General features: G+C 40.4%; 1 protein-coding gene across 1 annotated transcript; it reads right to left on the reverse strand.

Annotated features, from left to right (window-relative positions):
• Positions 1–5,856: 5,856 nt before the first annotated feature.
• Positions 5,857–7,745, reverse strand: LOC138838624 (zinc finger protein 33B-like). Its single transcript, XM_070038029.1, is given in 2 exon segments — positions 5,857–6,915; positions 7,239–7,745. Coding segments are annotated over 2 exon segments (1,566 nt in total).
• Positions 7,746–23,373: the final 15,628 nt, after the last annotated feature.

Here is a 23,373-nt window from a genome sequence, read left to right on the forward strand (position 1 = left end):
CACACTCAGTCCTGTACAGCAGTCAAAATTATGTTTGACCACACTTTTTCAGCAAATCCATTAAAACTTCATTAGGATAGTCTAATGTTATGTGAATGTGATGTCTGACAAGATTTTAGGCAACCTTTACCATCCATGAGAACTTACCTCCTAGGTGTCATTGAATCCCAAAAAAGTGAGGCAACATTGTGGTCAAATTAAAAAATGAGAAGCAAACTAAAGCAAATCTGCACTTAACTAGAAGGCAAGATTTGATCATCTGCTAAATCTACAAGTCATCTTTAGCTTTTTTAGAAACATGTTCCTAAAGCCGAATCTTTTTTTTTTTTCTGTTTTTTAATCTTGGACACAGTTAGGTTCATAAAATGGAATGTCAAACAGAGTGAGAAAAGAATCTCGTCAGAGATCCTTTCTTCTCTCTTGCTATTGACCATGAGTAAAGATTCTGGAACCATGGTGTGGAGAGAAGCCAAATGAGAGAGTCAGAAAGAACCTGTGTGATTTTACCCTAGAAGCTTCTGGTCAGATCATGATAGGTGGACTGGAAAAGCATAAAGCCTTCTTATGGGAGAAGAAACATTCCTGAATCATGTAGAGCTTTAAAGTCTCCTCTAAAGACAAATCCACAGAAGACTGAAGTCTTATGTATTACTGAACAGTATTAACAGAAAATACACTCCAAAATGTAGATCGATAAAATGTAACAGAAACAACTTATATAGGTGTAGAGAGCTGCGAGAGGCCGCACCTGGAAGATGGCGCCGGCTTCCGCCCTCCGCCTTCCCGATGGCGAGTGCTCTCTGTGATAAACAACTCCTTATATGGCTAAGGCAAAGAATCTGGCTTGCTTCCGCGCACCTGAACCTATTGGTGGTTCCCACGTGGCGTATCAGGGTTGGCTACCCAGCAGGTACTTAAGGCTGTGGGGGATTCTCCCCGGGGTTGGGGTCAGAAGATTACTCAAAGGTCCTGAATAAACTGCAGAGAGAAGAGTCCGGTGTCGCGTCTTCCTTGCTGGTCGAGGCAGTAGCGACACGTGGTGGCCCGTACGGGGAACTCAGCCATAACCCCAACGAGGACTCAGAACTCTCTGCGGTCAGTGTGGTGCACCGGTAAGTTCCCAGGTAAAAGGGGAATCCGCGACAAAAGCGGGGGTAAGTCCCCAGGTAAAAGGGGAATCCTCAACAAAAGCGGGGTAAGTCCCCAGGTAAAAGGGGAATCCACGACAAGAGCGGGGAGTAAGTTCCCAGGTAAAAGGGGAATCCGCGACAAGAGCGGGGAGTAAGTTCCCAGGTAAAAGGGGAATCTGCGACAAGAGCAGGGGGATTTTTGCTCTTCTCGGTAGATAGAGAGAGTGAGAACCCGGGGCTAGTCAGTAGAGTAGCCAAAAGTGAAAGTAAAAGTTTGTTTACCAGCTTTAAATGTTTAAAACATGGGCGCTTCTTCTTCGCACCCAATTTTTTTGGCTCTCAATGAGCTACTGCACTCAAAAAAGTTAAAAATAAAAAAGAGTACTTTAGAGAGATTTTTGAATGAATGTGACATCGTTGCCCCGTGGTTCGCTGTCTCCGGAAGCCTCAAGGTGACCTCTTGGGAGAAACTAGGGAGGGACCTAGATTTTGCCTCTGAACAAGGAACGCTTAAGAGCGGAGTGAGACCAATATGGAAACTGATAAGAGGCTGTCTCGAGGACCAGCGTTGCAGTGAGGCGGTAGAGAATGGTCAGGCCGCCTTAGAAATGCTGCAGGAAGAAAGATCGGAAAGGGCAGACAGTGAAAAGGAGGAGAGCAGGGGGAGTTATACCCTGATTTTGCCGAACTAGAGACCTCTGAGTCTACAGACTCAGAGGAACTACAATCACTCATAGAACAAATAGAAAAAACAAAGATAAGAAAGAGGAGGAAAGGGAAGGAGAGAGAGGACCCAGATAAAGACGAATGCACGCCCTCCATGCACCGCCCCACACCTTCGGCCCCTCCGCTCTATGCGGAGGACCCCGGAAGTGGCAGCCCCGGCTGTTCTTTCAGCCCAGGCGTGTGGAAAGCGGTCAGAACCGAGTTACATCTAGCCTGTCCAATATTTCAGGATCCACAGGGACAGCAGTATCATGAACCCTTAGATTTTAAGGTTATAAAATCTTTAGCGGAGTCTGTGCGGACATACGGAATCACGGCCTCCTTTACTGTAGCCCAGGTGGAGGCCCTAAACAGACACTGCATGACACCCGGTGATTGGAGTGGGCTCGCAGGAGCTTGTTTGAGCCCAGGTCAGTATTTAGATTGGAAGGCCTTTTTGATTGAATTTGCTAGTGAAGAGGCTGCAGCCAATCAGGCTGCGGGAAACCCAGCTTGGGACAGAGATGTGCTGCTTGGACAGGGGAGATTCGCCAATCAGCAGATAGGCTACCCGGTTCAAGTTTATGAACAAATCAATAAAATTGGCATAAAGGCATGGAAGGCCTTACCAAATAAAGGCGAGGTGAGTAGCAATCTCACCAAAATCCTGCAGGGCTCTACAGAGCTGTTTTCGGACTTTGTTGCTCATATGGTCGAGGCTGCTGGCAGAATTTTTGGTGACCCAGACGCAGCCATGCCATTAATTAAACAGCTTGTTTATGAGCAGTGCACTAAGGAATGCAGAGCCGCCATAACCCCATATAAGAATAGGGGACTAGAAGCATGGATGAAAGTTTGCAGAGAGCTGGGTGGACCACTAACTAATGCTGGATTAGCTGCTGCTGTGGTGCAATTAACCCAGAAGAAAGGGGCTGGGAAGGTGGCTCAGTGGTAGAGCGTTTGTCTTGCATGCATGAGGCCCTGGGTTCGATTCCTCAGCACCACATAAGCAAAAAGAATTGAAAAAAGCCAGAAGTGACGCTGTGACTCAAGTGGTAGAGCGCTGGCCTTGAGCTGAAGAGCTGAGGGACAGTGCCCAGACCCAGAGTTCAGGCCCAGGAAAAAAACCTATTCAATAATCGCTGCAAATTTGTCTAAACAGTTGTCTAGTTATCTTTTAGGTAATTGAACTGGGGAGTTCGACAGCCTGATGGAACAGCTCAGGGTTGCTATCGTCATGGTGAACTCCACCCAAGTGGATGCCGGATTGGCGAAGGGGTTATCTTCATGGATCTCCGCTGCTATGAATCATCTTAAGGAATGGGCGGGTTTGGGAGCCCTGACAGGCCTCCTGGTGTTAACCTCCTTGGTATGTCTGTGGTGCATTTGCCAAATTAGAGGTTCTCAGCGTCGCAGTGCAGCCATGATTATCCAAGCCTTTACAGTCATTGGAGCAGGTCAGTCCCCCCAAGCGTGGCTTGCCACCCTAAAACAATGAACACAGATTGCAAAGCCAAAGTACTGCAGTTGAGAGGCATGAGTTTTGCCCTCGAGGAGAGCATGTTTGATTGCACACGGGTTCGATTCACCTTTTCCCGTCCTTGTGAAAAACGAATCAATGGACAGGCTGAGTCATCCCTAGAGAAAGTACCCTCTGGGAGAAGGCTTGTATGCAGTCCTTGCATTGCACAACAGGGATCAGACCTCTGTTCTCATCTGTATTCTTTAAACAAAAAATGGGGGAACTGTAGAGACCTGCGAGAGGTCGCACCTGGAAGATGGCGCTGGCTTCCGCCCTCCGCCTTCCCGATGGCGAGTGCTTTCTGTGATAAACAACTCCTTATATGGCTAAGGCAAAGAATCTGGCTTGCTTCCGCGCACCTGAACCTATTGGTGGTTCCCACGTGGCGTATCAGGGTTGGCTACCCAGCAGGTACTTAAGGCTGTGGGGAATTCTCCCCGGGGTGGGGGTCAGAAGATTACTCAAAGGTCCTGAATAAACTGCAGAGAGAAGAGTCCGGTGTCGCGTCTTCCTTGCTGGTCGAGGCGGTAGCGACAGGCCAGCCTAAATAGGGCCTAAGCAGGAGGCACGTCTACAGGAAATTCCCAGTCCAGGCACTGGACTATCAGATTGAGTAACATATCAGCCAAATGCCCATGCCTGCTTGCAGGGATCCAGCCACACCCATCAGTTGGGAGGTAAGTGATGGATGGGGCATTTCCTTCCCCCTGCATGAAAACAAGATGCCAGACCCCATGTGGCCAAAGGGCACCAGCCACACCTGACCTCCTTACTTAATATTACTGTATTATTAAATCAATTTATAAAATGTTACATCCTCTTTATCGTTTTGTAAACATTCAAAAATTTGCTTTTTGTAAAAGCCATATTTCTTGAGCTCCACCTCTGAAACAATAATTCTCACATTCACCAATAATTAAACATTCTTCTTTTGAATAGATTATCTCTTCCTTCTTCCTCATTCCTTCAATTCCTCTTTTCATCTCTTACTTCCCTACTCTTTCCTTCCTTTCTCTCAGGGTCTAGAAGTGATGCTGTAGCTCAAGTGGCACATGGTTTTATTTCTTTGTTAATTTCAATTTTTGTGAGAGATTGATCAATATCTTTGTGTACTTGATTATTTCCCCTAATGTCATATCTACTTTGGCCCTCTATGATATAACACAGGTGCAACACATCGTCCACATGGTCTTTTATTATACCTCACTCAGCAGAACAACTAAATGGGCTAAGAGTGAATCAATCACAAGTTTTTCATCACCAGTGATTAATTAAAGAAAAGTGCAAGCACTGAAGACACTTTGGGGTTCTCCCCCAAGACAAAAAGCAGGGCTGCGAAGGTGGCTCAGTGGTAGAGTGCTTGCCTTGCATGCTCGAGGCCCTGGGTTCGATTCCTCAGAACCACATAAGCAAAAAGAAAAAAAAGCGGGAAGTGGTGCTCTGGCTCAAGTGGTAGAGCACTAGCCTTGAGCTAAAGAGCTGAGGGACAGTGCCCAGGCCCAGAGTTCAGGACCCACGACCGGACCCAAAAACAAACAAACAAAATGCAGAGATTCTAGTCTTTATTAATCCATCATATTTTTTAAATATATATTTTATTGTAAAGATACTGTATAGATTGGTTATACCATAATATGAGTTAGGTCATTAATACATTTTCTATCGAGCATTGTTACCCCTCCAAGAAAGACTTTACTACTGTTATGACTTTTTCTAGAAAACCTTTCCATTTTTTCTACATATTATTTTTCTCCTCTTTGTGTGTGACTGTTTGTGTGTGTCTGTGTGTTTTGTATGTTCTGTGATGAACCCTGAGTTGTGTCTTGTAGTTCGAGGACTCCACATCTGCTATATCATAAGGTCTCTATCCTGTATTGGTTCTGTATTGCGATTTCAGTTTTCTTACAGATCAAAGACTTTCCCATTTGGTACAATCCTAAGTTATTTCATTTGTGTGAATCAACTTATGTGTGTTAAGCTGTCTTTCCACATTGGTCACATTCATAAGGTTTCTCTCCTTGTGTCTGTGATGGATGTTAAGTTGTGCCTTCCAGGTGAAAGAATTTCCATGCGTGCTACATACATAACATTTCTCTCTGGTGGGTTTTTTTCTGATGGACAGAAAGGTGTATGTTCTGCATGAAAGATTTTCCACATAGGTCACATTCATAAAATTTCTCTCCTGTGTGTGCTCTCTGGTGGATAGTAGGTTGTAGCTTCTGGCTGAAAATCTTTCTGCAAATATGACATTCATAAGGTTTCTTTCCTGTGTATTTTCTGATGGACAGTGAGGTTTGACTTCCAGGTGAAAGTCATTCCACACATGTTACATTCATAAGGTTTCTTTCCTGTGTGTATTATCTGATGGACATTGATGCTTGACTTCCAAGACAAGGACTTTCCACACGTGTTACATTCATAAGGTCTCTCTAATGTCTGTGTTTTCTGGTGCATAGTAAGGTTTCCTTTATGGGTGAAAGACTTTCAACACAAGTTACATTAATAAGTTTTCTCTCTAGTATGTGTTCTCTGATGGAGATTAAGATTTGATTTCCTGGTGAAAGATTTTCCACACATCTTACATTCATGAGGTTTCTCTCCTGTGTGTGTTCTCTGGTGCAGATTAAGATATGCCTTCTTGGAGAAAGACTTTCCACAAATGTTACATTCAAAAGGTTTCTCTTTTGTGTGTGTTCTCTGGTGGCGAGTAAGCTTTGATTTCTCAGTGAAAGACTTTCGACACGCGTTACATTCATAAGGTTTCTCTATATTATGTGTTCTCTGGTGGCGAGTAAGCGTCGATTTCTGGGTGAAAGACATTCCACACTTGTTACATTCATAAGGTTTCTATCCTGTGTGTGTTCTCTGGTGGAGAGTAAGATATGCCTTCCACAAGAAAGACTTTCCACACATGTTACATTCATAAGGTTTCACTCCTGTGTGTGTTCTCTGGTGTCTAGTAAGATATGCCTTCCAGGAGAAAGACTTTCCACAAATGTTACATTCAAAAGGTTTCTCTTTTGTGTGTGTTCTCTGGTGGACAGTAAGGTGTGTCTTCCAAGTGAAAGACTTTCCACACATGTTACATTCATAAAGTTTCTCTCCTGTGTGTGTTCTCTGGTGTCTAGTAACATATCCCTTCCAGGAGAAAGATTTTCCACAAATGTTACATTCAAAAGGTTTTTCTTTTGTGTGTGTTCTCTGGTGAACAGTAAGCTTTGATTTCTGGATGAAAGACTTTCCACAAACATTACATTCATAGGGTTTTTCTCTAGTATGTGTTCTCTGGTGGACAGTAAGCTTTGATTTCTCGATGAAAGTCTTTCCACACTTGTTACATTCATAAGGTTTCTCTCCTGTGTGTGTTCTCTGGTGTCTAGTAAGATATGCCTTGCATATGAAAGATTTTCCACAAATGTTACATTGAAAAGTTTTCTCTCTAGTATGTGTTCTCTGATGGAGATTAAGATATGATTTCTTGGTGAAAGATTTTCCACACATCTTACATTCATAAGGTTTCTCTCCTGTGTGTGTTCTCTGGTGCAGATTAAGATATGCCTTCCAGGAGAAAGACTTTCCACAAATGTTACATTCAAAAGGTTTCTTTTTGTGTGTGTTCTCTGGTGGACAGTAAGGTGTGTCTTCCAGGTGAAAGACTTTCCACACATGTTACATTCATAAAGTTTCTCTCCTATGTGTGTTCTCTGATGTCTAGTAACATATTCCTTCCAGGAGAAAGATTTTCCACAAATGTTACATTCAAAAGGTTTTTCTTTTGTGTGTGTTCTCTGGTGAACAGTAAGCTTTGATTTCTGGATGAAAGACTTTCCACAAACGTTGCATTCATAAGGTTTTTCTCTAGTATGTGTTCTCTGGTGGACAGTAAGCTTTGATTTCTCGGTGAAACACTTTCCACACTTGTTACATTCATAAGGTTTCTCTCCTGTGTGTGGTCTCTGGTGTCTAGTAAGATATGCTTTGCATATGAAAGATTTTCCACAAATGTTACATTGAAAAGTTTTCTCTTTTGTGTGTGTTCTCTGGTGGACAGTAAGCTTTGATTTCTGGGTGAAAGACTTTTGACACATGTTACATTCATAAGGTTTCTCTCCTGTGTGTTTTCTCTGAGAAACAACAGGGTGTTCCTTCTCAGTGAAAGACTTTTCACACTGTTTACATTCGTCAACTACAGAAGACACATGAGGACTATATGCAGCACATATCTTACCAGGTTCACTGAAAATACCCATGCTCTGACAGGCAGTGACCTTTTCTATCCTCATCCCTAAGGAGTTCCCATTATTCTCAATCAGTTCTGACTTCGGTATTGAACTTAAATGAAAACTTCTTATAAGTCTCACTTTTTCCTCCCCTGTGTTATTATTCATGATTGCTACTTCAGAGAGATATTTATTGTGACGTTCCTGGCAGGTGCTTATCACATCCTCCATTTCTGGGACATCTAAAATGAAAAATAAACAAAAACATAAATGAGATCCATAAATTCCTTAATATAAAGATATTTCCTCACATTCTGTTACAATATTTTCAAATATCAGAGCATTGCTTTATGCAGAATATATATATTTCTCTGCAATGTAGTAATTAAGAAAGTAGTACTGACATTTTACAATGGAAAATAATGTTTTTCTGTACTTCAGATTTTTATATTTTTCTCAAGGAAATATTTACTCAAATTATTCATCTCCGTACTCTTAATGCTTCCATTCTGAATCTCCCTCTATGCCCAGCACCACTGATACAAAATTGTCCATATCCTATTTTCCTCCCTCCTGCAAAATACTAGTTTAAAATGAGATCTCCTTACTACATTTCTTATTGTCTTTTTCTCTTTATAAATGACTTCTCTACAGACAAATAGAAGTGCTAACATTAACTACACTGGAACAGCAAATTCAGTTCCTCTCCACAAGAATTCTGGATTGACAATTCCTTGAGACAAAGGATCACCTAGTTCTCTTCCATACATGACTCAGGGCACTAGGAATACTATTGCTCTGTACAGCTCAAGATAAACAGACCAACTTGGCTCTGGACCCAACATCACTATTCAAGATGCTTCAATTCACCTGTGAAATTCTCTTCTGAGTCTTCTCTTATCCATGGTTCTGCACCTTGCTCCAGCTTCACAATCAATATAGGTTTAGGAATACAGTGCCCTGTGAGTAAGAAATAGTGGAGAACTATTGCTCTTGCTGGGTCATCATTCATGCAATGTTGCAGACATCCTGTTCACTGGGTTGCTCCTAAATCTGGTTTCTCAATTGTTTTATTTTTGGGGGGTGGGATCGTTTTTGGGGCCTGAACTATGAGCCTGGGAGCTGTATCACATCTCCTAAGCTCAAGGCTAGCACTCTACCACTTGAGCCACAATGCCAATTCTGGCTTTTTTTCTGCTTTTTTCATGCTGAGGAATCGAGCACAGGGCCACAAGCATGCAAGGTAAGCGCTCTACCACTGAGGCACCTTCCCAGCCCATGGTGTCTCAATTCTTAACAGCTCCATGGTGTACTTTCCCCCAGCTTTGGGTTTATTTTCCCAATGTGTGTCTTGGACTCAGCTCTTTTGCTCAAATCTAGCATTCTACTAGTTTGTGTCTTGGCTACCTTTCTAGTTTTTGAATGGTTAATTGGAGATAAGAGTATCATGTTCATTTTTCTACAGTTGCTGGCTTTAAACCAAAATCTTCAGATTTCAGCCTACAGAGTATCTAGGATTCCAAGCTTGAAGCAATGCAAACTATGTCAGGTTTGGCTTACAAATACACACTTTCACACTTTCACTACTGATTTCCAAATCATACTGACAGTAGTAATGTATATTCTATCTAGAGTGTAGATCCACCTATAATAATCACCCCAAGTTTGGAAAGTCAGTCTCCTATTAGTGGATCATAGTTTAGAACTTTTGTCCAACTACTGATTAGAAATCTTAAAGACTGAGAATAAAATTAGTTCTTCAGATACACATTATGAAGTTGAAGTTTCCCTAGGAAGAAATGACACTTCCCATGGACTGGAATCTTTTTTGTTTATTAAACAAAATTTAATGGTCCAAAGGCTTACATTTCTAACCCTATATTTAGGAGGTAAGATCAGAAGAGGCAGGCTTGAAACCAACCTGGGCATGGAAATTCAGAATATTCCCCAAAACAAAAGCCAAAATAGAGTTGTGGCTTTAGCAGTAGTGTGAAAGGCAAACAACATCAAGCTCCCAGACCTGAATTTGGCTGGCTTTTATACTAGCAGTTTTTTTTACAAGGGAATGGACTGGAATCTTATACCTAAATAACATAGTCAAATGTCTACTAAAATAAAAGCACTTGACCTTCCAAATAAAAGTGACCTTTGCTCACCCAAGGACATTAGGTTGTTATAATTTTCCAGCATTACTTCTCTATGAAGGGTCCTCTGACCAGGATCCAGATCCTGCCACTCCTTCCAGGTAAAGTACACAGCCACATCATCAAATGACATCAGCTTCTGTAATGGCACATTTCCATCAAGAAATTGGACCTGGGTCATGAGAATTCCAATCTGGAATTTCATTATGCTGCAGGTATGCTTTTGCCTTACATAAAATGTTTGCAGCTGGCTATGGTATCTTTTTACTGGGAAAATTAAATAGCAAATTAGAAATATTTGACAATACATAAACCTGGCCACTGAAATAAACAGATTTTCAGAGAACTGGTGGCTTATGCCTGTAATCCTAGCTATTGAGGAGGCTGAGGTCTGAGGATCAAGGTTCATGGCCAGCCCAGGCAGGAAAGTCCATGAGACACTTATCTCCAATAAACCACCAGAAAACTGAAAGTAGCACTGTGACTCAAGTGGTAGAGCACTCACTTTGCCCTGAAGAGCTGATGGACAATAACCAGGCTGAGAATTCAGGCCCCAAGACCAATAAAAAATTACAGATTCCCTAATGCATGCAAACACATTTCTGCTGCTAGCAATAGAGACAAGATAAAAATTCTAAGGAGACAATAATCTGGCATGATGACATTAAGTCTAAGGTAGTGTCTAAAAAATTATATTATTATTTTTGATAAAATTTTAGTATATATCAGTAGGTAACAATGTATTAAACAAATATTTTCTCTGCATTTACATTTATTGCTTCACCATAAATCCTATTTAGACCTTCTATTAACAAGTACTCTCATAAGCAAGCAGAACACATTCAAGATATCACATGGTATACAGAACATACAACATTCCTAGATCAAAGAAAAGCAGTGTCCACATGAATGGTAAAAAACAGTAACAGTACTCCAGAAAGTAGCTAAGGATTTATTGGGCCCTTAGAAGATTTGATTTAGTTCCCACATAAAAATATCCTAGGTTAACCATGTTTGGTTTAAATACTACATATTGAAATGAGGTCTTAGATACCCTGATATTTCCTTCTTATGTAAAAAAGAACTGGTACCATGAAGTTTTGTAAACTTTGCCTACATTCTACAACACAAAATATATGTGGGAAGGGAATAACATATTCCTTGAGAAGATTTTCATTTTGATAGGCCTTCATGGAAGTTGGAGGCAAATTGATAGAGACTCAAGGAACACTCAGGATGACAAAAATGATAAATATGACCAAATGCTCAAATGTGTTAAATATTCCTGAGTCATTTCTCCAGTAGATCCCTAAGGATATATTTCCACTTTTGTTAGTTAATAGTGAAATTCCTCAGAGATCAAAATCAATTCCTAGCAAATATCTGTGAGATTTTGCAACAAATGATATTTCTAATAGAGAAAACCTCATCACTGTATTATTTTTTTTTATCAAAACTACCTATCTTATACTGGCAGTGAATGAAAATATTTAAAAGTAGTGGTATGGAAGAACAAAACTGAATACCACAACAAATGAAGTTAGACTAAAGATAACAGAATCAGGTGAAATCAAATTTTCTTGTAGTTTATCAGTTGGAGGAAGGACGTACTTTTCTGTATTGAACTCTGAAGTTGAGCTGAAAGGGGAAAAGTTTTGAGAGTTTGGAATTCCAGCCTGACAGGACTGAGAGAACTGAGAGCTGGCTGCAGAAGGGTTAAAAGAGAATTCTGGAGATGGTTAAGAGACTAGAGTGCAGGCCTTTTCCTTACTGTTGGAAAGATAGCATCTGAAACTGAGCTGCTGTTGACCTTGAAGGCTAGGTAAGGTGAACTTCATCTCTGCATTTTCTCTGGGTGCCAGTCTTCTGTCTCAGGAGAATAAGGAAACATGTTTTCTTCGCAATGTGTTGTGGCTCAGATTGTAATATTAATATAGATACTTCAGTTTTCCATGTTATCAATGGTAATCTTCCCTGTGTGAACTCAAGGAACTTTGCTTGCTTGCTGGCAACCAGAGACCAAGTGCCAGAGAGGCTTCAGAACCCTGGTTTCCCCTAAGACTATCTGTTTATGTTTTTGTGTTTCTCTAATTTTCTTTGTTTCTGGAATCCTGTAGAACTCTCTAGGCAACAATTGTCCTATACAGTGGGTATGAAAAATGTCAATCTTAAGAGCCATGTCAGCAACATAAAGCTGATCACAAAGAAAAACTAGTTCACAGATAGATCATTGAAGAAAAGAAAAAACTGAGAGACATATGGAGGAAAGAGAGAAAAAGAAAAGTAAGAAAAAATGATTCATAAATAGATACAAAGAGAGAGAAACAGAAAAATAACCAACACAAGTGAGTAGAAAACCAAAAGTAGAGCGAGATTATAGAGGAAAGAAATCTTGTGAGGATACTTTAGAAAACAAACAAGATTTTGAAAAAAGACCATAAAGTTTAGCAACAAATATAGCCTCAGCTTCAAGTAAGACCAAGACCATGAAGTAGTCCAATAATTATATATGGAGAGTAATTTAAGTACATATAGGTTAATCATTCCTTAAGAACACAGGAAGGTGGATATGACCACACTATTTCAGCAATTCCAGCAAAATTTCATTGAGATAGTTTAATGTTACTCATGAGAATGAGACCTGGTTGCAATGTACCCTTCACCTTCCACGAGATGTAAACTGCTCGGTGTCACTACATCACATAACAGGTATGACTACATGTTATGACAAGATGAAACCTAGACATTCTGAAGCCAATCTGAATTCAACTTAGAAAGAATATAACCATTTAATCTGCTAAACCTACAAGTAATCTTTATCTCCTAATCTACATGCCAAATTTTTCTAATTTATGAATACATTCCTGAGGCTGAATGTGTATGGTTGGTATTGTTTGTTATTCTTGGAAATCTTTAGGTTCATATAATGGAATGGAAAAAATGAGAAATTAAAAAAAAACTCACCAGAGATCCATTCATTCTGTCTTGCTGCTGACAATGAACAGAAGACTCTAGAAGCACGGCTGGGATATAAGGCAAATGACATATTCAGAAAATAATCTGTGAGATTTGCGTCCAGAATTTTCTCTTGCAAACATGATACATGGACTGCCATACCATAAAGCTGTCTTAGAAGAATCTTTAATGTCCCAGGCAGAGCATTAAAGTGTCCAAGAAACACAAATGCAGTCCATTTCCTGACAGATAGATATTATTAAACCAACTAATTTCTATGTTTTTGTACACATTCATTTTGAAAAAATGAATATTCCCACAAATATTATTGAATACTTGAAAGCAAAAACATATCACATTTCCACTAAAAGTATTTATTACTGAATATACTTCGGTATGTAGGAACTGCTTTTTTGAATGCAAAGGTATCCTAGGAATCCATTGGAATTTGTGTTCTACCTCATTCATTTACATATTTTAACACCAGGGAAAGCATGTATGATGTAGCACAGTAGTTTTCACCCAATTTAGAGAAAAAATGTCTACAGAATATATTTCTTGTGTTATAATATTTCAACAATGGTTGTCAAATGGCACATTTCACTGTACCCATTGCACACGTATGCAATGTCTTGCAATTTCCATTTAACATGCTTTGGCCAAGGGGACATGAGTAAAGATGAGGTAAACCCAGGTTTGAGAAGTCCCTAATGTTCATTTCCCTTAACAGTCTTGGAAAGAACCTTGGCCATCCTAAAGATACAACATAAAATACTGCATATAGGAGTGACACACCTGAAGATAAGCAACACCTACAAAGCATACAACCTTGAGTAAGACATAGTACAACAAGTTTTCTTCTGTGATTTTTCTTTTAAGGCCAAATGTCCCTGACCAATACTTTCTTTACTACCAAGCAAAACCAACCAATAAGAGCTAGCCTTAGCAAATCCTTAGATTGGACATTTAACATAAGTTTGCATGATTAAATACTAAAAATCATAGTGGTAACAGGCTGAATAAATTAGCAAGAAGAAGATTAGGGATTACTTTACTGCATGAATATATACTTTCAGTCATAACAATTACCCCACCATCCCAAACCACAGCCTCAGGTACCCACTGGTAACTATGCACTGGCTTATTCCTCAATTCAGCACATCACAATTCCTGGAAATTAGTTTAAATCTTGCAACAACACAAAGTGATTGAGAGTGGTGTAGGAAAGAGTACCACGTGAATCTGGTGCTCAGGGAAGTAGCAACAATTTTTGCATAAGGCAAGGGAAGCTAGTAACATCTTTCTCTTACTGTGCTTCTCTGCTTCTTGCCTTTAGGGCTTCTCAGAATTGACAAGGTCTGTCCATTTAGGATGGAGATTCCTATTCATAGGGTGCTCTGCTTCAAACATTGCTAGGCTTCATTCCTAAAAATACAGGACCAACTCTCACTACTCCAATATCCCATGTACAACTGTCTCTAGAAACAGAGTCATGTACAAATGCTTGTGAACTCAAGCCAAGAGATTAAAAACTCAAGCCAAACAGATTAACTTATCCCTAGGAGAAACAACACAGAAGCCCCAAATACAAGTGCAATGTAAGAGAACTCAAGGCAGGCATATTTGTCACAATTTCAATAGAATTTTTCCTGTACTCCTCTTATACCTGGGCAAAGAAAATAAAGTCACATGGGTTAATAGAAGAATCCCTTGGTTTTGGAGTACAAATGCAGGGCTCTTGGGCTCTCCTGGTCTGGACAATCACCCAGCTTGCTCTCAGATATTTGGGACCAGGTTCTTGCATCTGAAGGCCCAGAAGCTAAGGACAGCACAAACTCCTGAACCTCAAGCAAATTATCAAACCCCAGACTGGAGTAAAGTGTGGAGAGGGAAGTAGCAAGGAGTGTCACGGTAGCAATAATGAGGGCAACCCATATTCCCCAAAATCTGCAGCAATGGCTAAGAGTCCTCGCAACCTCATTAGCAAACAGAGACCCAAACTTATTATACAATTGTTCTATCAAGTGAACGTGCAATGTAAGTTAAGGGGATTGCATAGTAAGCTAGGATTACTCATGCAGTTAGTGAGAACACAATTGTTCCTGCAAGAGGCAGGAAAAACCACCCCACCTTTGAAAACCATACCCAGCCCAACTAGTAGCATGTATGGATACATAACACAAGCTTGCACAGTAAATGATACAAAACCATGAAACAGGACAGGTCTCTGAAACAGAGGTATGGGATGGTGAGAGGCATTGGTTCAAATAGGCCTCATGGCAGCAGCCAGGCTCAAGATGTCAGGGTGAGCTTGTCCATACAAACTGACAAACATGGGAGCCAGCAAGCTACCACTGATCACATCACTCCTCTGAGACCATTCCTGCTTTACATACTGGGAGACTCCTACCACCAGAACTGTGGACAAGGTGTGAAATTCACAGGCCATCCAGGGCTATGATCATCACAACCATGGGAATCACTGGGCATAGTGGAACCCAAGAGGGATGCATGACATCTCCTGCCTAAGGAATTCTACAAGTGTTATGCATAAGCTCCATCTTTTTCCATTGGTTCACCTTTTCCTCCAGAGGAAGTCAGAACCATAATATATCCCTGAATACCTTACCATACTTGTACCTTCTACCTCAGGATCAGCAATTGTCAATAACTGTGATCAATGAAGTAAGAGGATATAATATTTGTATAATAATGAGACTTACATCTGTGAGCAATGAACAATTCAAAAATAATGTACAAAGTAAATTCTATTTAAACTACTATAATAAACATAATGCTTAGAAATAAATGTTTGAAAAATGTAACCAAGAACAATGACAACTATGGGACACAGCTAGTCCAGGAAGCACCCATTTTTACCTGATCCTTATGTCCTTGCTTCTCAGGAACTTACTTTTAACTTTTACAGAAAGAAAGAATTATTTTTCCTTCATATTTTATAGGTGCTCCAATGTTGCCGTCTATACAACCAAAAGTGCCTCACGATCTCCATTTTCATGAGGAAAAGCTCAGGTCCACTAAAAGAGGGATGGAAAACCCTTACACTGGAGGAATGAATATCAAGCATAAAAATTACCTACACAATCCTTCCAAATCATGATGTGGGGAAAGGATCATCAACAATCACAACAAACCCTTAAGAGACAAGCTTAGAATGTCTGATATGAGGAAGGGAGGCAAAAGATTTATTCCATAGTGTAATGGATACAGTATGGGAAGACAAGTCTGAAGACCCCTAGATATGTGGCCTAGAGTTGCTGACAGGAGCTTCTAGGTTTCGAGAAGAGGTAGAAAAGCAAAACAAAATAGGATATGCAAAAAGAAAAGTAAAAACAGACTGGTTTCGAGCAAGTAATAAAGCTTCACATGATCATGGACCTGCCCTGAACTCTACTTCCTCCCACATTCATCCTGATCTACCTACACAACCATTTTTTTTGAAGAGTCTTGGAGGAGGAGTACCATTTTCTAAGAACGCCTTGGGAGGAAAGTTTTCACTAGTCCCCTGAAGCAATTAATAAAAGATAGGCAAGTACAGCACAGCAAATGCTCACAGACAGTGCCCAAGCTCTGAGTTCAAGCCACAGGACCAACAACAAAAGGGGGAAAAACTTTATAAGGAAAGACAAATTTCAGACACAAATAACCAAAAACTCCTTAAAATTTCATAGATGGAATTTGGGAGTTTCTTGGAAAGTAATGAGTAGAATTTGACAAATCCATTTAATTCAAAGATTATAAAGTATATCTGTCTTTAAATTCTGTTATTTTATTCCAGTATATATATTAGAGCAGGGGATGATGGTGCCAGAATCAATCAGTTTAGTGTCGGCAAGTACCTTTTTTTTTTGGTCGATCTTGTGGCTTGAACCCAGCCTGAGCGCTTTCCCTGCATTTTTAGCTCAAAGTGAGCTCTCTACCACTTGAGCCACAAGTCCACTTCCATTTTTTTTTTTTTGGTAGTTAGCTGGAGATAGGACTTATGAACTTTCCAGGCTGGCTTTGAACTGGGATCCTCATATCTCAGGTTCCTGAGACCTAAGATTACAGGCATGAGCCATTGGCACCCAGCTGCAAATACTGTTGTAAAATGAGAGGGGAGATATTCAACAATTTAAGGAAAAACAGAGACATAATTTACGTTCAGCAGAACGTACTTTTTGAACAAAAACAAAAACAAAAACTACGTAGTTTCATAACCTCAATTATATTAAAAGAACTAAGAATTAAAAAGCCAAATTATGCAGTAACCCTAATACATTTGTGTTTTTAATTGGTCTCACAATATTTATGTTGGTAAACTGAATTTTCAAGAAGAAACTCACCTAAGATTCCCCAGCTGGAAGAGAAAGGTCCCCAGGCATCCTTGCACACTTAGGACCATGTGCCTTGTGCCAATCAAAACCCTGTAACAAGACCACTTCCTCTAGGTGAATTGTGCATGCATTCAGGGAATTGTAGTTTCTATGGGGGTATAGATCCTTTGAAAGTGTGTGTGGGGGAGAGGGGGCGGTAGCGGTCGGGGGTGGGGGAAATCAGGGAGGCAGGGGTGGGGGGAGGGGGCACCAGTCCCTCCTTGCCCACTGTTGGTGTTTTTAGTTTGCAAATCCGGGATACTTTGCTTTTCCCTTGCTGCTGGAAGTGCTCTGAAGTAGAGCTTTGCACTCCATAGTCAGAGCCAAGAGGTAGAAGCCCAGCTTCTCTTTTTCAGGGGATCTTGGGAGCTTTAACTGGAAGCGATCTGAGGCTCCTAGCCAGAGTCTGCCCTTCCCATCTTTCCCCAGTCTGGGGTGGATGATATTTTATGAGCTCATAGGTTTGTGCTGCCATTAGCACTTGTTCCTCCAGGTGCCAGAAAGTGGCTCACAAAACTCTGATTTTTGAGACAAGGAGAGTCAGGAGTTGTGTGTTTATACTCCTGAACCTAGAGATTCTGGTATGCACACATATGACTTTATGAACTTGGTTTTTTGAATTGAAGTCAATGAATGGTAAACATTCCTTGAAAAAGTCTTATATAAACATATTGATCCTCTTTTCATCCTCTGCACTTTCTAGGGCTTTTGAAACTTTCAAAATGCTGCTGGCACCAATATACTCCAATTAATGTGTCTGTTCTTGACAAATTACAATTTCTCCACTAATTTAATTAGCCTATATTACATCACTTAAAATGTGAGAGACTAGCTGGGCAGGTGGTTCAGTCGTAGACTGCTTGGCTTGCGTGCATGAAGTCCTGGGTTTGATTCCTCAGAACCACATAAGCAGAAAAAGCCAGCAGTGTACTGTGGCTCAAGTAGTAGAGTGCTAGCTTTCAGCTGAAGGTCAGAGGGACAGTGCCCAGGCTCAGAGTTCAGGCCCCACACTGACAAAAAAACCCAGGGCTTCAGGCATGCAAGGCAAGTGCTCTACCACTGAGCCATCTTCCCAGCCCCCATGCATATGTCTTTAGTCGACAATTTAATGCTCTTCTTAAGACAGGAATGATTCTTCTCCCATAGGAAGGCTCTTCCAGGCCACATATCATGTTTTGAACAGGAACATCTAGGGTAAAATCCCACAGGTTCTTTTCTGACTCCCTTATTTGCCTTCACTCCTAGCCATGGTTCCAGAATCGTTATTCATTGTCAACAGCAAGAAAGCATGAAAGGATCTCTAGTGAGATTCTTTTATTTTTCACTTTGTTTGACATTCCATTATGAACCTAAGGATGTCCAAGATGGATGAAGAGAAAAAAAAAGATTCAGCTTCAGGAACATGTTTCTAAAAATGCTAAAGATGTAGCCAGACGCGGGTGGCTCACACCTGTAATCCAAGCTACTCAGGAGGTGAGAGCTGAGGATCAGGGTTCAGAGCCAACCCGAGCAGGAAAGTCTGTGAGATTCTTTTATCCAATAAACCACTAGAAAAAGGGAAGTGGCACTGTGGGTCAAGCTGTAGAGCACTCACCTTGAGCTGAAGAGCACAGGGACAGCACCCAAGCCCAGAGTTCAAGCCCCACGATGGACAAAAAAAAAAAAACAAAAAACAAAAACTAAAGATGGCTTGGAGATTTAGAAGATTATAAAAACTGACATTCCAAGTTAAGTGAAGATATGCTTGTTTGTTTCTACATTTTCTAGTGTGAGAGAAAGTTGTCCCACTAGTTATGTGATTCAGTGACACCCAGGAGATGACTTCTCATTGAAGGTGAAGGATGGCTAGCAACTGCTCAGACATCACATCCTCATGTGCAATATTAAACTATCCTAATGAAATTTTACTGGATTTGCTGAAATAGTGTGGTCAAACATAACTTCAAATATTCTACAGGACTGAGTGAGCTTTAAGTACTTCAAGTAATCTCTGTAAATACTCTTGGACTGCTTTGTGGTCTTTGTTTTACTTGAAACTTAGGCTGAGCTTGATGGTATTTATAGAAATATCTGTTTTTCTCTATGGTGCTCTCATAGGAGTTCTCTTACCTATTTTCCCAATTCATTCTATTTTTCATCTTTATTAAGCTTTCTTTCTTTTGCATTACATTTATTTATTGTGAAAATACCATAAAGGGAGGTTACAATTACATGGTCAAGATAGTGAATACATTTCTTATCACACATTGTTGCCTCCTCCTTTGTTTCCATTTACCATCCCTTCTTTCTTTTTTTTTTTTTTTTCCTTTTCAGTCATAGTTCTGGAACTCTGGGCCTAGGCGCTATACTTAAACTCTGCAGCTCAAGGCTAGTACTCTACCACTGGTGCCACATCACCACATCCAATTTTCTAGTGGTTAATTGGAGATAAGAGTCTCACAGATGGTCCTGCCTGGGCTGGCTTTGAACTTCTATGCTCAGATCTCAGCCTCCTGACTAGCTAGGATTGCAGGCATGAGCCACCACCATGTGGCTTCACTAGTTTTATTTCTCTCTTTCTTCTCTCATTGTCTATTTCTCTCTCTGTCTCTTTTTCTCTTTCATTCTCTCTGCTTCTCTTTCCTCCATTTTTCTCTTAATTTTACTTTTCTTCAAATGGCTTTTCTTATGATACTGTTTCAAGGATACTGAAATATTTGGCCATATTTTCTGTTGAGATCTCTCTTTGAAGGTCTCATTCTGCACTTTACACACGTGGACCCCATTGTCCTACATAGTAACTTGAACCTCTGCAAGGACCTATGAACTAGTCAGAAATATAAAGTTATGCGCATGTGGGTTCACATGAAAAAAGATACCAAACTATTCATGACAATCTATCAGACATTTCAATATCAACTTCAATTGAGGTCAATGACTATACAATATGGAGGACTTTAGGCTTTCTCAGGAATGGTAACTTTTCTGCATGAGGGCCAAAGAACCCATTTTACAAAATATCTTCCCTAGCCTTGGAGTGCCTTCTACTCAGGACCCGGGTACTGTCCCTGAGCTTTGGTAATAAAGGAACAAATGTGTTGACAATCTATCAATTTTATTCACAGCACTACTTGTGGGAAATTTGGTGATAATTGGCCAGAACACTCTTACAGCTATTCCTACCTAGTTTGCCTTTCAATTGTGATCCTTAAAGCTCATCCTATTGAGCAACTAATTATTCACATGTGAAGCATCAGTGTCCTGTTAGATCAGGAGATCTTAATTTCTTGATCCAAGCAGGACTCATGGTGTCCACATAACAGGATATAAAATTCATAACATCATATAGCCATATGCAAAGTTCCTTTTGCAATTACTTGGTAAAGGACTGTTTACCTATCATTCTGTAAACTACATTCAAATGGTTCCACTAAATATTTGGAAGAATGTATTGTTTGCACAGATCCTATTATTGGTCCTCAAGGTGAATTCAGGGGCAAAAATTTGTGAGGCTTCCTTTACCTTCTATACCAGATGCCCTTTTGTATCACTGATTTTTCACATTAGGGTCTTGCTTCTCTGCCTTGGCCTTTCGACACACTAATTTTATAATTACATATCACAAGTAGCAAACAAGATAGTCACATATAACCAGAGCCACACTTTTATTGGCTAAGATACCATTTTCATTAAGCTTTTCCATGGGATACCCTACAAATTGTATCTAATTTCGGCTTCCTGAGTTGCTAAGATTCCACACATGAGGGAGTGTAATTGCTCATTTTTAATTGCTGGTCTTAAATTAAAAGAAGGATAGGGTACATTACCAATTCAATGAGCATTAAGTCCCTTAAATTGTGAGTTCAAGCAAAGAGTTGGCCACATGATAATAACAAAATAATAGAAAACATTAATAAAATGTTATCATCAGGCATACTTTAAATGAATGTGGTATGTTGGTTCATAAATTGAGCTATAAAACAGGCCAAGGTAGGACTCCAGTCTGTGAACCATCCCTTCTCAGAAAGCATCCAGTTTATAAACATGGGAGAATGAGCCATTTCCAAATGGATGGTGTGTGTGTGGGGGGGGGGGTACAAGTAGGAAGAGCAAGGGCACAGGTGCCTCCCAATCCCCCAATTTTTTTCACTATTCCTCTGTAGATAAGCAGAAGTGTTGGGCTGGGAAGGTGGCTCAGTGGTACAGTGCTTGCCTTGCATGCATGAGGCCCTGTCGAATCCCCAGCACCACATAAGCAAAAAGAAAAAAAAAGCTGGAAGTGGTGCTGTGGCTCAAATGGTAGAGTGCTAATCTTGAGCTGAAGAGCTGATGGACAGCACCCAGGCCCAGAGTTCAGGCCACACAACCGTATCTTCCCCCCTGCAAAAAAGCAAAAGGGTGAACAGTGTGACGGAAGAGGTTAAGCTAGCAACTAGCTAAATCTTGCAATGTGAAGTCCACTGTCCTTTTCTTGTAAATGGAATCATAAGCTGGATTTAAGGATTCTCTTTGAACAATTAAAATAAATACTGAAATTGTTGAAGGCACAGGAAGCATGAGGTAAAGCACTGAAGGAAACCTCCTGTTACCAGAGAGAGATTTCTTCAGAACAGCCCACAGAGCTCATGCTTTGATTCCTAGCTTTTATGGAGGCCAAGATGAAAGAATCTCCTTTGAAGCCAGCTTGGCTTCAACTCAGTTCCTGAGTTCAACACCTATATTGGCACAAAAGCATTCCTTCATGAAAGTGTGAAAGTAAATAGGGATACAGGTGGACCCATTGCAACAATGAGATGTACAAGTCGTTATGTCGAAAAATGAAATTTACAACTTTGGTGGGGGGGGACAGGGTGGGTAAGCGGGGATGATTAGGTGGGGAGCTGGCGGGGATGAAGGGAAGGTATGGGAAGAGGAAACAAAGGAAGAGGCTACAATGCTTGATAAGAAATGTACTCATTATATCGCCCATTGAATTGTAACTCCTCTGTAGAGTATTTTCACAATATAAAATTATAAATTAAAATTAAAAAAAAGAAAGTGTGAAAGTAGAGCTCTTCATGTAACCAAACAGCTCTGGACATATCTAGAATGATTGGCTTATATAGGATCTGGAGTCTTGGTCTTGGTTTACTAATTAAGCACTTTCTGATGTAACAGACATATTTTGTAAATGCCTCCAGGATATCTTTAATTACATCACTATACTGTGGCATCTATCTTGGCTCTAGAAATTCTAATGTTAGGTCCACCTTTGTGTTTCTGTAAAAGAAGACAGTATATTTGTTGGAAGCCACATTTTGGAAAATGGAATACTACAGTGTTTATTACACAGCTAGCAGTCTGCAAGCAGCCTGTAGTAACAAAGACTTGAAGTCCACAAATACACTTAGACAGCTTGGAAATAGGACAGAAAGGAAAAAAAAAAAGAATAAAACCAACACCAAGAAACCAATCAGCACCAAGAGAGTGTTGAATTGGGACACTAGGATGACCAGAGACAAGCCAGGGGAAAGGACACAGGACATGATCACAGAGACATGTGGCATTGTATCTGGTGCCACTGCTGGTCAAGCCTAAATAGGACCTAAGAAGGAGGCAGGTCTACAGGAAATTCCAGTCCAAGGCACTAGACTAACAGATTGAGTAACATATCAGCCAAATGCTCACCCCTGCTTCCAGGAAACCAGACACACCCATCTGTTGGTTGGCAAGTGATATATGTTGTCATTTCCTTCCCCAAACATAAATACCAGACGGCAGACCCCACCAACCACCCTGTGGCAAATAGCGCACCAGCCACACCTGACTTCCTTACTTAATATTACTGAATTATTAAATTAATTTGCAAAATGTTACATCCTCTTTATCATTTTGTAAACAGTTAAAGAATTTGCTTTTTGTAAAAGCCATTTTTCTTGAGCCCCACCTATGAAAGAATAATTCTCACATTCACCAAAAATTAAACATTCTTCTTTTGAATAGTTTATTTCTTCCTTCTTCCTCATTCCTTCCCTTCCTCTTTCCCTCTCTCACTTCCCTCCTTCCTTCGCTTGTCTCAGGGCCTAGAAGTGATGCTGTAGCTCAAGTGGCAGATGGTTTTATGTTTTTTTTAAGTTCAATTTTTGTGAGATTGATCAATATCTTTTTGTGCCTGATTATTTTCCCTAATGTCATATCTACATTGGCCCTCTATGAGATAACACAGGCATGACACATCGTCCACACTGGTGTTTCATTATAGCTTACTCAGCAGAACAACTAAATGGGCTAAGAGTGAATCAATCACAAGTTGCTCATCAACAGTGATTAAATAAAGAAAAGATCAAGCACTGAAGACACTTT

Source organism: Dipodomys merriami, unplaced genomic scaffold (assembly GCF_024711535.1).
Source record: "Dipodomys merriami isolate MVZ:Mamm:240054 unplaced genomic scaffold, mDipMer1.0.p SCAF_286, whole genome shotgun sequence".
NCBI classification, from domain to species: domain Eukaryota; kingdom Metazoa; phylum Chordata; class Mammalia; order Rodentia; family Heteromyidae; genus Dipodomys; species Dipodomys merriami.